Genomic DNA, 13,354 nt, shown 5'->3' on the forward strand with positions numbered 1-13,354 from the left:
GTAGTAATAACAGGATGCTTTGAAAGCAAAAGCATGGGTCTTACTATGCCATTCAGGGCTTACACTCAGGGCAGCAAGGATCCAAGGTGTGTATGGCTCTGTTCAAACACTGGTTATATTCAACCCTCTCAACAAAGAGCTACCAGAGCTTGGGCTAAGTTTCACAGGACTGGTGGCCCAGCTGTGTGGCCCGCTGAAATGAAGGGCCTGCAGGACCCCCTCATGGTACCTCCAGTGCTGTGTTAGGGAGCAGCTCTCATTCTCCCCCGAGAAGACAGCCTGGCATTCAACTTCCTGGCCCTGCAGCTGCTGTCCACTCAACAGCTGGCTCACAAATGATGGGCTCTCATGAGGCACAAGAATGAGAAAACACATCATTCAGTCTCCAGCCCAGGCTGGGGAGTGGCTGGGGGAGAAGAGAGAAGGAGGCTGCAAAGTGTTGTGGCATTTCATCCAAGGAAGTAACTACCAGAGCAAGAAAAACTGAATCAGAGACAACTGGTACCAAACTGAAAAGGAAAAATCCCTCAGAACATGAGCACAGAGAAAGAAGAGAAGGGGGAGGGAAAACTACTGGTCTCCCAGGCCTACACAGACCTTTCCAAATCCCCAGCTTCACTGTGTGACAGTTGGTAGAGATGCCTCCCATGGAACAGAAAAAAACAAAAACACCTCTGTTCTCAGAGGAAAATTGGGGGTAGGGGGCAATACCATCTTCTGCGACCCCCAGGAGTAACCCTGTGCCCCAGCCATGTGGCACCGTCCATTCCCACCTGAAGCACCAAAGCCATGGAGGAGTAACCTGACAGTTTCTGTATAGCATGGAGACAGTCAATACCAGCTCCACAGACCCAGGGGTATGACTGACAAGTTTCAGCGCACCAGCCAGCCACGGTCAGATCAACTCACTCTTGGACCACTTTTCACCACACTGTCAGGCACAATATTAAGGTCAAAGTGGCTTCTCTTTATTTCAGAGCCCATTCAGAGACTAAGTGGGCAGAGTGTTCCTCATGTGATCAAATAGGGGCAGTAGAGTGGACTCCTTGCATCCACCAGCCTGGTTTGTCCCTTGCTCACCATCAGTTAACCACGACTACTTCCATACTGTGAACTCCACTCCCACAAGGAGTAAGGAGGTCTCTGCAAGGCCAGGAGAGACCCCCCATTTCCTGTATCCCTCACAGGACTTGGCAGCTCCAGGCAACCAGTTTAAGTACTAAATTAACACACTACTGACCAGAGACACATTAACACATCTTCTGTTACCCGAATGTTACTCACTGGAAACGGTTCAATATTTACTTACACAACAAATCGCTGGCCACCGGTGTTAAGTTTCTGCAAAAATACCCCAGTCAATAATGAGCTAATACCTGTAGGTGAGTACCTGGCCTTTGTTGGCCTCCTCCTTCCTCATGCTGTGGTCATCTTAAAAGACTACAGATTATTTTTCTTAGGTTTATTTTTATTTGAATAATTAGCTCCAATGAGTCCTTCAATCATGATGACTGGGATATAATTTTACTGCCTAGAGTCATGAGTTCATAAAAAACCAAAGCAAAAACAAAGTAAAAAACCCAAAAATGCCTTAACAGGACTTATTTTCTGCATTATCAATTACAAATAAATAGCAGACACAAAACACTTTAACAAAGAAATGATAAATTCTTGGTTTTGATACTTGAGATGTGCTGGGTAGATCAAGAAGCAGATGCAAAAAGATGGGAAAAGCCAGAGAAAGACATGAATGCACACACATGCACACACCATGACAGACTACGGTGTACCATTCGCATTTTTTAAAGATTGGCTGCCACATAGATTTTCGAATCAGAAATATCTAGAGCAAAATTCTAGCCTCCCACCAACTCTGTGATCTTGGGCTTATTAATCTTCTTCTTTACGCCTCAAGTTTCTAAACTTTAAGATGAAGATCACATCATCTACCTCTTGGGGTTCTTCTTTTCAACCATTCATTCAAATGTTTCCTGAAGAGTAAGGACACATGCAAAGACTTTATCCAATGCTTTTAACGTAGATGTTTTCTGGCAATGATAAAATTAAAATGGCCTATCACTTTCTGTGTATATCCCTTTTCATGTAATTTTTTATTTCCAAAAGTGATGTATTATATATATTACAGAAGTTAATATTTATGTGACTATTTCTACCCACAAAAAGTTAATAAATCAGACTCTGGATTAAAAAAATATAGTCTCTGCAGTCATGGGCCAGATGAGATAAAAAATCAGACCCCTCCCTCCTTAGAGAATCCTATCACAGGCTTCCAACAAGAGTAAATTAAAATTAAACTGTGGTCCTAGAATGTCTGTACTATTAAAATTACCTTAATGAAATCAAAGTCTATGAATCAGGGGAAAAAGTGTTACATGTCTATCTTCATTAACCTTTAGCTGAAATTTGACATTACAATCAGTTATGAATGTAGAGGGGAAAAATTCTGGCTAATATCAGCAGCGTTCTGAGCTTTGTCACTCATAGGAATCAAAACTTTTTCCACAGCACATTAGAATAGCTGCAGATCTTAAAATATCACTTATGCTAATCAATATTTTGAAACCACAGTAGGGGTTAAATGATGATGACTTCATCTCAATTTTTAAATTAATATGTTAGAATGTTATTTACTGGTTTCCTTCATAGACCTGTGTACTTTATTATAATCATATATTTCAAACACTGCTCTGAGAAGCAGCCCATATACAATTTTACATAAAATTATTAATAGCTTAAATCATGTCTGGTTGAAAGAGGCAGTGGATTGGAAAGAAATCCCAATTATTTGTCAATGTTAATCTTTCATTCAGTGTTTAAAACTTAAATTGTGAAACACGCTGAATTATGAGTAATGAATACCAAATATTTTGAAATTGGCAATTAGCCCACTGAATAAAACTACTTCTTGAATACAAAAAGAAAAAAGAAGCAGTACATAGCATTCACCAGACTATCAAAGGAATCTACCACACATAAAAATGTTAAAACAAAAACGGGCCTTGGAAGGTTATAGAAAAAAAAAATTTTTTTTTAACTAAGCAGCAAATAGCTATACACATATTTTTTTCTTTCACACTTAAGTCCTTCTGCCACTTAATTAGGAGAAGCTCCTTAATCCTTGTTGCTGTCGCTAAGTTGTGTCTGACTCTTCAGCCTCATGGACTGCAGCATACCAGGCTTCCCTATCCTTCACTGCCTCCGGGAGTTTGCTCAAATTCGTGACCACTGAGTCGGTGATGCTATCCAACCATCTCATCCTCTGACATCCCTTTCTCCTTTTGCCTTCAATCTTTCCCCACTACTTTCTTATCCACTGCAAATCTGAGGCTGTAGAACAGTTTTTATTAATACCAAGTCGTTTGTCATTTTCCTATAACATTTTCAACACTGAGTCTCAGTAAAGTGTTAAATAAAGTGATTCTCATTTATTTTCTAACAGAAACACCTAGATCCCAGAGTTAGAAGTGTTTCAAAATAGCTAGTCATGCCTTAAAAACTGGTGCTTGTCAATTCTGCCAGTGAGAGAGATTAAAGTTAACCCAACACACACCATATCACCAGATGGTAGAGTAATTTTGTCTGAAATCTGCATTTTCCTTTGAGAATATATAGCACTGAAGCAGATCTACTTTACTTACATACCTCTGTCTAAATTAAGTCTAATAGTCCACTGCCATCATGCTGGTGTTAGCAGAAACCGTACAGGCCTTCTAAGCTACACTGAAATATTCACTATGCATCTGGGAGAACATGATTCCAACTCCTATCTGTGGTATTGTAAGGTGTATCCAGATTGAATATAGAATTTTATTACAGAACAGTTTATATATGACAAATAGTTTAATACTCGAGTTTTTAGGTCTCATTTTGGTGGGGGGAGGAAATGGTCTGACTATCAGAGAAATGCATTAATCAATTTTCATAAATGTAGCTGTGGGTATCAGCTACACTTCAAACAAGCTCCCCTTTCAATATAGCTGGAAGCAAAATGACAATAAAATCCCTGGGCCAGATGCCAGATTCTATTAACATCAAAAACTCAAGACAGTATTTTCCCTTTAAAGACAATCCAAAACTCTTAATGATGGTTCCATTTAGACATGAATACAAGAACTATATAGACTTGGATTCTGTGTATAAAAGAATAACACATTGCTTGATTTCACATATTTTTAACAAATTTTCCACAATAAAGTTTATATGAGTTCTCTGCAGACATTAAAAAGTTCTAACATTAATAATGATAGATTTTCATACTCGAGTGAAGTGAAAGGCTTCCAACCATAAGAGACACAGCACTACACTAAAACAAAGATTAGACTTTCCTCTCCTTGGAAAATGTTCATACAAATAACCACAGCTTTACCTCACCTTCTCATTATAATATGTTACAATGATAAGTGACTGAAACATCTATAAACACAGATACTATTCAGCATAAAAAAGTAGTTTAAATTCCTATATCCTGTAGCATCTCATGAAACTGCATGAGGTGAGTTAGTGCAACAGTAATAAGCTTCTGTGGGAAAAAAAAAGGACATGATACAAATTTATCTTGGGAAAAATAAAGGTTCTCTTGCCCAGATGTCTTAAGAACTGGATTTGAGCTATATAAGCAAGAAGGAATAAGAAAATTATACAACACAAAAGTTACATAGGAAAATCAGATTATATATGAAATAATTAAATATTGGCAATGCCAATTACATGTGTGCATTCATTTTCTGCAAAGTAGTTCAGAAATGACACCCCACTGTTTATTCTCCCACTGTTCTATAGTTAAGGTCTAGATAATAAAGTGTGTGCCTAATTTTGTGAGCATTTTCAGCCCACATTTTGGAAGAGAAACTATACAGTTAAAAGCACGAGATTATGAGTTCTTGGTTTAACAGCTTTTCTTGTACATGAGAACCCTATGGAGAACCCCTCCAAACTTAACCTTACCTTAATCCTGCCTTAATGACCTTAGCCTCTTTGATTTCAGCCAAACCTTTTCATGGCTGAACACTCAGGCTTGTCACCACACAGAGTTCTCCACCTCATTAGAAGTCATCATTCCATTCTCAGATGCAATCATTTCTTCTCCTAAGTCTTCTCCCCATTTATTCTCACCATACCTGCCCTTCAACTTAGAACTTTTATCCCTTGGTCCCAGCCATTTTCTCCCAGCCTATCAGCCCATTTCAGCTTCATGGGTTTTCAGCTTATGTTCCTTCCTTATGATTGATCTTATGAATCAATCAGCTTGATTACCTATGCATCAGGATCTCCAGCTTTCTCAACCTTTTGCCCTCTTACCATAACCACTGTGAACATAATACCCCATTTCTCCACTATTACGCCCAGAGAGCAATTAGAGAAGCACAGTATATTCTGCTGCCATCACAGTTTTATGATCTCAGCTGGACTGTCAACAGCAAGCAATCCATATCTCTTTTAAATCATTTGCTTGTCTACTTTCAACTACCATAACCTCAACTGAGGCTCCTTTTGTGCTTTGGGTGAACAGTTCTGCTCACACTCTCTCAGATCATTTAAAGGCAAGACTGGTTGTCTCATATCACTGCATCAGCTTATCAATGCCATCATTTTTCTGAGCATAAAGGAGATCTCCCAAGCCTTGATAAATAAATATACAGCCTAGACGGCCCTGCGTAACCTGACCCCTATCAACACTCGGTCTCCCCTCACTAGCCACAAGAGATGTCTTTTCATTTTGCAAACGGTCAGCTGTTCCTACTCAGGGCCCTATGTGTGTGGTTCCTAAGTCCCTTGGCCCAGCTAAAGCCCACTCAAACTTCAGGTCTCTGCCTAAGCATCATCCTCTCCTAGGAAGTCTTCCCTGTTAGTAACCTGAACTCTTCTATAGAACAGTAGTCAAAATTTATTAACAGAGTAAAAAAAAAAACCCAAATCACTCAATCTTCTCAACTGAAACTAAGTGGGGACATTCGTGAAGGCAGAATTTACGTCTTAATTATTCACTGCCAGAGCTGCAGATGCATACTAGTTTGCACACGGGTAGTAATTTTTTTTAATGTGGTAAAAAAAAATCATAAAATTCATCCTCTTAACCAACATTTACTGTACAGATAAGAAGAACTAACTATATCACATTGCTGTGCAACAGGTTCTAGAACTTTCTCATCTTGCAAAACAAACTCTAGTCCCATTGAACAACAATTTTCCATTATCTCCTCCCCCTAATCCAGGTAACCACCATTTTACTCTGTTTTTCCATGGGCCTGACTAAGGAATAACTCATACAAGGGACTAACACAGTAATTGTCTTTTGTAACTCAACATTTCATTCAGTGTAATATCCTCTAGGTTCATCCATGTTACAGGATTAACAAGACTTCCTTCTTTAATGCTCAAAAGCATTCCATTCACTATATTCTGAATATGCCACATTTTGTTTATCTAATTCATCCATCAAGGAACATTCGGGCTGCTTCTACCTCTTGGCTATTGTGAGTAGTGATGAAATGAACGTGGGTGTACAAATACCTCTTCAAGATCCTACTTTTGATTCTTTGGGATATATACCCAAAAGTGAGATTACTAGATCACTTGGCAATTCTATTTATAATTTTTTGACTAACCTTTACACTGTTTCCCTAATAGCTGCACCATATTACTTTTCCATCACCAGTGTACAGGTTTTCTAATTTTTTCACCATCCTTCCTTGCCAACACTTGTTATTTTCTGTTTTGTGTTTTTTTTATAGTGGCCATCTTAACGGGTGTGAGATGGCACACAGGTATGATCAACCTAGATAGCATATTGAAAAGCAGAGACATTACTTTGCCAACAAAGGTTCGTCTAGTCAAGGCTATGGTTTTTCCTGTGGTCATGTATGGATGTGAGAATTGGACTGTGAAGAAAGCTGAGCGCCGAAGAATTGATGCTTTTGAACTGTGGTGCTGGAGAAGACTCTTGAGAGTCCCTTGGACTGCAAGGAGATCCAACCAGTCCATTCTGAAGGAGATCAGCCCTGGCATTTCTTTGGAAGGAATGATGCTGAAGCTGAAACTCCAGTACTTTGGCCACCTCATGCGAAGAGTTGACTCATTGGAAAAGACTCTGAGGCTGGGAGGGATTGGGGGCAGGAGGAGAAGGGGATGACAGAGCATAAGATGGCTAGATGGCATCGCTGACTCAATGGACGTGAGTCTGGGTGAACTCTGGGAGTTGGTGATGGACAGGGAGGCCTGGCGTGCTGTGATTCATGGGGTCGCAAAGAGTCGGACACAACTGAGCGACTGAACTGAACTGAGACATACAGAAGCTACACAGTTTCTAGAACAATAGGGAGAAAGACTGATAAATAAGGTATGTGCTAAACGTCTAGATGGACATTTGTGCTAAATGTCTAGATGTCTACCTGGAATCAAGATTTCCAGGAGAAATGTCAATAACCTGAGATACACAGATGACACCACCCTTATGACAGAAAGTGAAGAACTGAAGAGCCTCTTGATTAAAGTGAAAGAGGAGAGTGAAAAAGTAGGCTTAAAACTCAACATTCAGAATACTAAGATCATGGCATCCTGTCCCATCAGGTAAGATCAGATCAGATCAGTCGCTCAGTCGTGTCCGACTCTTTGCGACCCCATGAATCGCAGCACACCAGGCCTCCCTGTCCATCACCAACTCCCGGAGTTCACTGAGACTCATGTCCATCGAGTCAGAGACGCCATCCAGCCATCTCATCCTCTGTCATCCCCTTCTCCTCCTGCCCCCCAATCCCTCCCAGCATCAGAGTCTTTTCCATGGCAAACAGATGGGGAAATGATGGAAACAGTGACAGACTTTATTATTTTGGGCTCCAAAATCACTGCAAATGGTGACTGCAGCCATGAAATTAAAGGATGCTTGCTCCCTGGAAGGAAAGCTATGACAAACCTAAACAGCTTATTAAAAAACAGAGACATTACTTTACCAAACAAAGGTCCGACCAGTCAAAGCTATGATTTTCCCAGTAGTCATGCATGGATGTGAGAGTTGGACAATAAAGAAAGCTGAGCACTGAAGAATTGATGTTTTTGAACTGTGGTGTTGGAGAAGACTCTTGAGAGTCCCTTAACTGCAAGGAGATCCAACCAGTCCATCCTACAGGAAATCAGTCCTGAATATTCATTGGAAGGACTGATGCTGAAACTGAAACTCCAATACTTTGGCCACCTGATGTGAAGAACTGACTCACTGGAAAAGACCCTATTGCTGGGAAAGATTGAAGGCAGGAGGAGAAGGGGACAACAGAGGATGAGTTGGTGATGGACAGGGAAGCCTGACATGCTACAGTCCATGAGATCGCAAAGAGTCGGACATGACTGAGTGACTGAACTGAACTGAAATGTCTAGATGACAGAACTATCAACCCTCCTTGAGTTGGGGCCAGGAAAATGATGGTGGAAAACAGCCAAGGAAAAATCTCACAGAGTAGGGTACCTAAGCTGGATCTTAAGGAATAACAGACATTCAGATTCAAAAAAAGAAAAATGATGAGAAGGATATTCCAAATACAAGGGATAGTATGTTCAAGCAGATATACTATGGACTGGCAAAGCTTCCCTTATGAGAGAAATATGGTGTGAATTGAATGTGAATTTTTGTGAGAAGTTACTGAGAAATGAAGACAGAGAAGCAGACCACAGTCACTTGACCAAGAGCTTTGTAAACCACACTAAGAGGTTAGATTGCATCCATTAAGTGGTTTTACGCAAGGAGTGCCAAGATGGGCTATTTCCCGAAAGTTCCATCTAGCGGTAGGGAGAAGAATGATCACAGAGGTCTGGGACTGGGCAGCTAAATCAGTTTGGAGGCTAATAAAATATTCAAAGCAAGGGACGACAGGGGCATAAACCAAAGCAAGAACACTGGACAAAGAGAACCAGGATGTCAGCAGGTAGAAGACAGAACTTATTGACTGACAAGCAATGAAAAGAGGTATAAAAGTGGAAGCAATCTATACCCGCTCTTCAGGGAATAGATGAAGCTGAAGGAGAAGACTAGTTGGCTTTTAGACAAGTGAGTGTAGTGTCCAGTAGAGAGTGAAGTATATGAGTCTGAGATTCAGGAGAAAGACATGGATCAGGCACATATATTAAGAGTCAGCAAAATAAAAAATAGAGACTCCTACTATCTAAATACCACTCTTTATCATGCAACTGTAGTGTTTCAGAAATACTGTATGTCTTAATACAGCATATCATGTTTCTAAAGAAGTTATTCTACATATTTTACAACATACTGATGGTTTTCCTTCTTAAAAAAGATTAAGTGCTCCTAGCCAAATTTCCATCACTTTCTCTTTTACAGCTTTGAGGGCCAACAGAAAGGCACATGGTTGGAAACATTATCAAGACTACCTTATAATTTAAAGTCTAAAAGAGCGCCTAGTTTACTTAGTTGAATGTCTAATATGTTATTACTTCTAAGAAAAATATTCTAAACAGAGTTCTAATAAGAACACTTACACACTATTCAGTGGGTAGTCATGCAATTTGATTGTCTTCGGTTTCAATGTGAAATTAAACCACAAATTAGGTATCAAGGATTTAAAATGCAGCAAGTTGAGAAAATTCAATTTATATATAATCACCACTGTTTGTATCCTGCATTTCATTATCAGGATGTATAAATACAAATAATGAAGGCCTGTGGATAAGTAAAACTTACAGTCTATATTCACCTACAGACTGACTGTGAGATGAATATTAGATGTTGGGAGGTTAACTGCTAAGGTCACACTGTGACCAAGCATTCTGGGCATCCTCAGAACCATCACAGTGAGTCTGCCCATAGCCACTGTCTAACAGATTCCAAAGGGCTTCCCTTTAGGGCATAACCCTGGACCCAGCCTTTACTCTTCACCCTACATCAGTATCTTCTCCACCAGAGTAAAAATACTCAAAAAGTGAAGTAGAAAAAGAACTTCCTTAACAATGAGGACAGTGACAGAAACTGAAGGCTTGTGTCCTTCCCCAAAATTCATATGCTGAAACCTAATCTCCAATATGACAGCATTTAGAGTTGAGGCTTTTGGGGTGATTAGGTCATGAAGGTGGAGCCCACATGAGTGTGATTAGCGACATTATAAAAGAGGCTTTGAAGAGCCCTTCTGCTCATTCCACCACGAAGGGGCCCTTACCACACACTGAATCAGTGGGCACCTTGCTTGGCTTCCCAGGCTCCCAAACAATGACAAACACAAGTCTATTGTTTATAAGTCACTCAGTCTACAGCACTTTGTTAGAGAAGCTCAAACTGACAAAGACAGAAGGCTAGAGGTTAAGTCTGGTTAATTGCCAGAACTGGTGAATATTTCTTTCTTTAATATGCTTAGGGAAAGGGAGAAGCCCTGAAGGTCCCTGGAATTAGCATCAAGCATTAGAACACTCTGATGGTCCTGCTTAGCGGCGTCTCAGGAAAGTCCTGGAGCAGAAACCATCTCAGTACATTCTGGGATCAGGCAGATCTTCACAGAGTCCTGGCTGATCAAATCTACCACTTCAGGGGACTTCCCTGGTAGTTCAGTGGCTAAGACTCCCAATGCAGAGGACCTGGGTTGGACCCCTGATCAGAGAACTAGACCACTCATGCAGCAAATGAGGAGTTCAAATGCAGCAATTAAGGATCACTAACTGCTACAACTAAGACCTTGTTATTCTTGTTGCTGTTTAGCCCCTCAGTCATGTCCGACTCTTTGCAACCCCATGGACGGTAGCCCACCAGGCTCCTTTGTCTATGGGATTTCCCAGGCAAGAATACTGGAGTGGGTTGCTATTTCCTTCTCCAGATATACCAAATCACCTCTACTCAGAAGACAGTGGGCTCTGGCAAACTCCACTCCCTTCCGACCTGCCAGTTTGATTCTTACACCCTGGACGTCTATGTCCAATTCAGGTCACCATGGACAGGGTCCAGAACACACCATGGTGGATAAACACCACTTTGAGCTACAGGCATGTAAGAACAGGCTTTCCTTTTACCTGCAAGTAGAAGAACTAGGTTGTCATAAATCTCTTCCCTTCTTTGGAAGGTTCCTTCCAACCAGGGAAGACTGACTCTTATAACTGAGAGAAGCTCTCAGCTAAACAGACACTGGCACAAAACTAGCCTGTCTCCCACCTGTTCTCCCACAGGGCCCTCATCTTTCCCAAAAGTCACTCATTTTCCATAAGTGCCTTTTCCTACCTCTTTCCCCTGTTAAGATGCCCTAACCACGTCCTGCAGTCACAGTTTTCTGTGAACTCCCACTTACTCACATGAATAAAAGTCATCTTTTGTCAGTTTAATTTGCACACCTCCAGAAAACAACTTAAGAGGGTGTATTAAAACATTTTCCTCTGACTCCACGGGAAAATATGAGAGTAACTGGGGGAAAGTTTGTATCTTTTTTTTTTTCCTTGCAGTTTGTCCATATAAAAAGCAGACTATTATGGGTTGTTTGATTCATTTACTAAATCAAACGGCACAGACAACTTAAGCACATAGTGAGAATAAACCCGTTTCTATCATCATCCTGTGATAAAAAGGTTCAGAAACAGCATGCTAGAAAAACAGAAGTGCAACAAAATTACAGACAGACAATAAACTGATCACAAATCTACCCTGGTACAGCCCAAATCAATTAATCAATCACTCTACCACTTAAGTCAAGCTGGACTCCACCTTCTGTTTTGCCCCCAATAACCCACACAACAGGGTAAGGAATACCTTCATTCCTACACAACCACTAATCTATTCAGCAAGGCAAACACTCTCCTGAACCCCCAGACAAGTACAGATGGGTATTTCTGATATTTCTTCCAATATTCCTCTTTCCCTGCTTTTTGGGCTTCCCTGGTGGCTCAGACAGTAAAGAATGTGCCTGGAAAGTGGGAGACCTGGATTCAATCCCTTGGTTGGGAAGATCCCCTGGAGAAGGACATGGCAACCCACTCCAGTATCTTGCCTGGAGAATCCCCATGAATACCTAATACTTCTTCCAATATGCCTCCTTCCCTGCTTTTTAGGCAAGTTTAACTCCTAGAATACAGGTGAATTCAGGAGCTAAAAATTCAAAATAAAAATTTTAAAACCAGTTCTTTCAGTTTCTACTAATTCGTGTAGGATAAGACATTCCAAAAAGTTATACATGAAAACAAAAATTTTCAACATTTCCAAATTCCTACAATGAACATTGGGGCTTCCCTCATAGCTCAGTTGGTAAATCATCTGCCTGCAATGCAGGAGACCAGGGTTCGATTCCTGGGTTGGGAAGATCCCTGGAGAAGGAAGTGGCAACCCACTCCAGTATTCTTGCTGGAGAATCCCATGGACAGAGGAGCCTGACAGGCTACATACAGTCCATGGGATCGCAAGATTCGGACACAGCTTAGCAACTAAACCACCACCACAATGAACATAAACTGTCATAATAAAAACATAAGTTATTTGAAAACTAAATTTTACACCAGTTAAGAGAAACACACAGTATTTTTTTTTTAAGACAATATAAACAAACTTAAGATAACTTCACTTACTTTCTGCTCAGGGTTCTCCTGAAACACAAGTCCAAAGTAGTCCTTTTCCAAGAGATTGAGATGTTCACACACTTTGTCAAATAACACTTGCCCCTTCACACGTTTCTGAGGAAAAAGAATAACATCTTTACTTTTCAAGCACTAAAGGTCCATGAGTGCTATAAATCAAGGACATCATATCAGAAAAATTATCTAGCATAAATTAATATGATATTTATTTTCCAATCCTCTATTAAAACAATACCCAAAAATGATTCATAACTTTGTCATTTTAAACTCCCCACTCCCACACAAAACATAAATTCCAAAATGAAAGCATGATTAGCCAGATGGTCTAGGCATTACTGCTACTCCGTGTTAATATTTAAAAAACTAAAAAAAGTAAAATGCTTAAAGAGTTCACTTATTTGTTTTTAAAATAGTACAAAAGTATGTCCAAGCTGCCTCCCTCAGTTCCTCAAAGTGGCTCGTTGTACACTCTCCCCAGGAAAATCATTAAGCTCTGTGTACCCTAACACAAATCATCCCATCACCACTTAAGTGTGATTTTTATTCTCAAGTATCTGTAGAGTAGAAATTATGTTTTTCAATACAAAGTTACACTTTTTCTGGAGGATAATATGGCATTCACTCCTTAGAACAAATCTTAAAAATAGAAGAGACTGAAACTGAGACAGTAAATCAGCTGCCTCCAAGGATTTAATCGACTATCAACAGAGATATAAAAGCCTATGACAGCTTCAGAAGAAAACTTCACTATTTAATCGATGTCAAAACAAAGTGGTGACTCCAGTTAAAA

General features: G+C 40.2%; 1 protein-coding gene across 13 annotated transcripts in view; it reads right to left on the reverse strand.

Moving 5' to 3' along the window:
- The window catches only part of EPB41L2 (erythrocyte membrane protein band 4.1 like 2), a 208,534-nt gene that overhangs the window by 70,055 nt on the left and 125,125 nt on the right, over nucleotides 1-13,354 (reverse strand). For all 13 annotated transcript variants that reach the window (XM_055535623.1, XM_055535621.1, XM_055535627.1 and 10 more), the window contains one exon: nucleotides 12,556-12,660. In XM_055535623.1, coding sequence (XP_055391598.1) covers nucleotides 12,556-12,660 — 105 coding nt within the window. The remainder of the gene's footprint in view (nucleotides 1-12,555; nucleotides 12,661-13,354) is intronic.

This window comes from Bubalus kerabau, chromosome 9 (assembly GCF_029407905.1).
Source record: "Bubalus kerabau isolate K-KA32 ecotype Philippines breed swamp buffalo chromosome 9, PCC_UOA_SB_1v2, whole genome shotgun sequence".
NCBI lineage: Eukaryota > Metazoa > Chordata > Mammalia > Artiodactyla > Bovidae > Bubalus > Bubalus kerabau.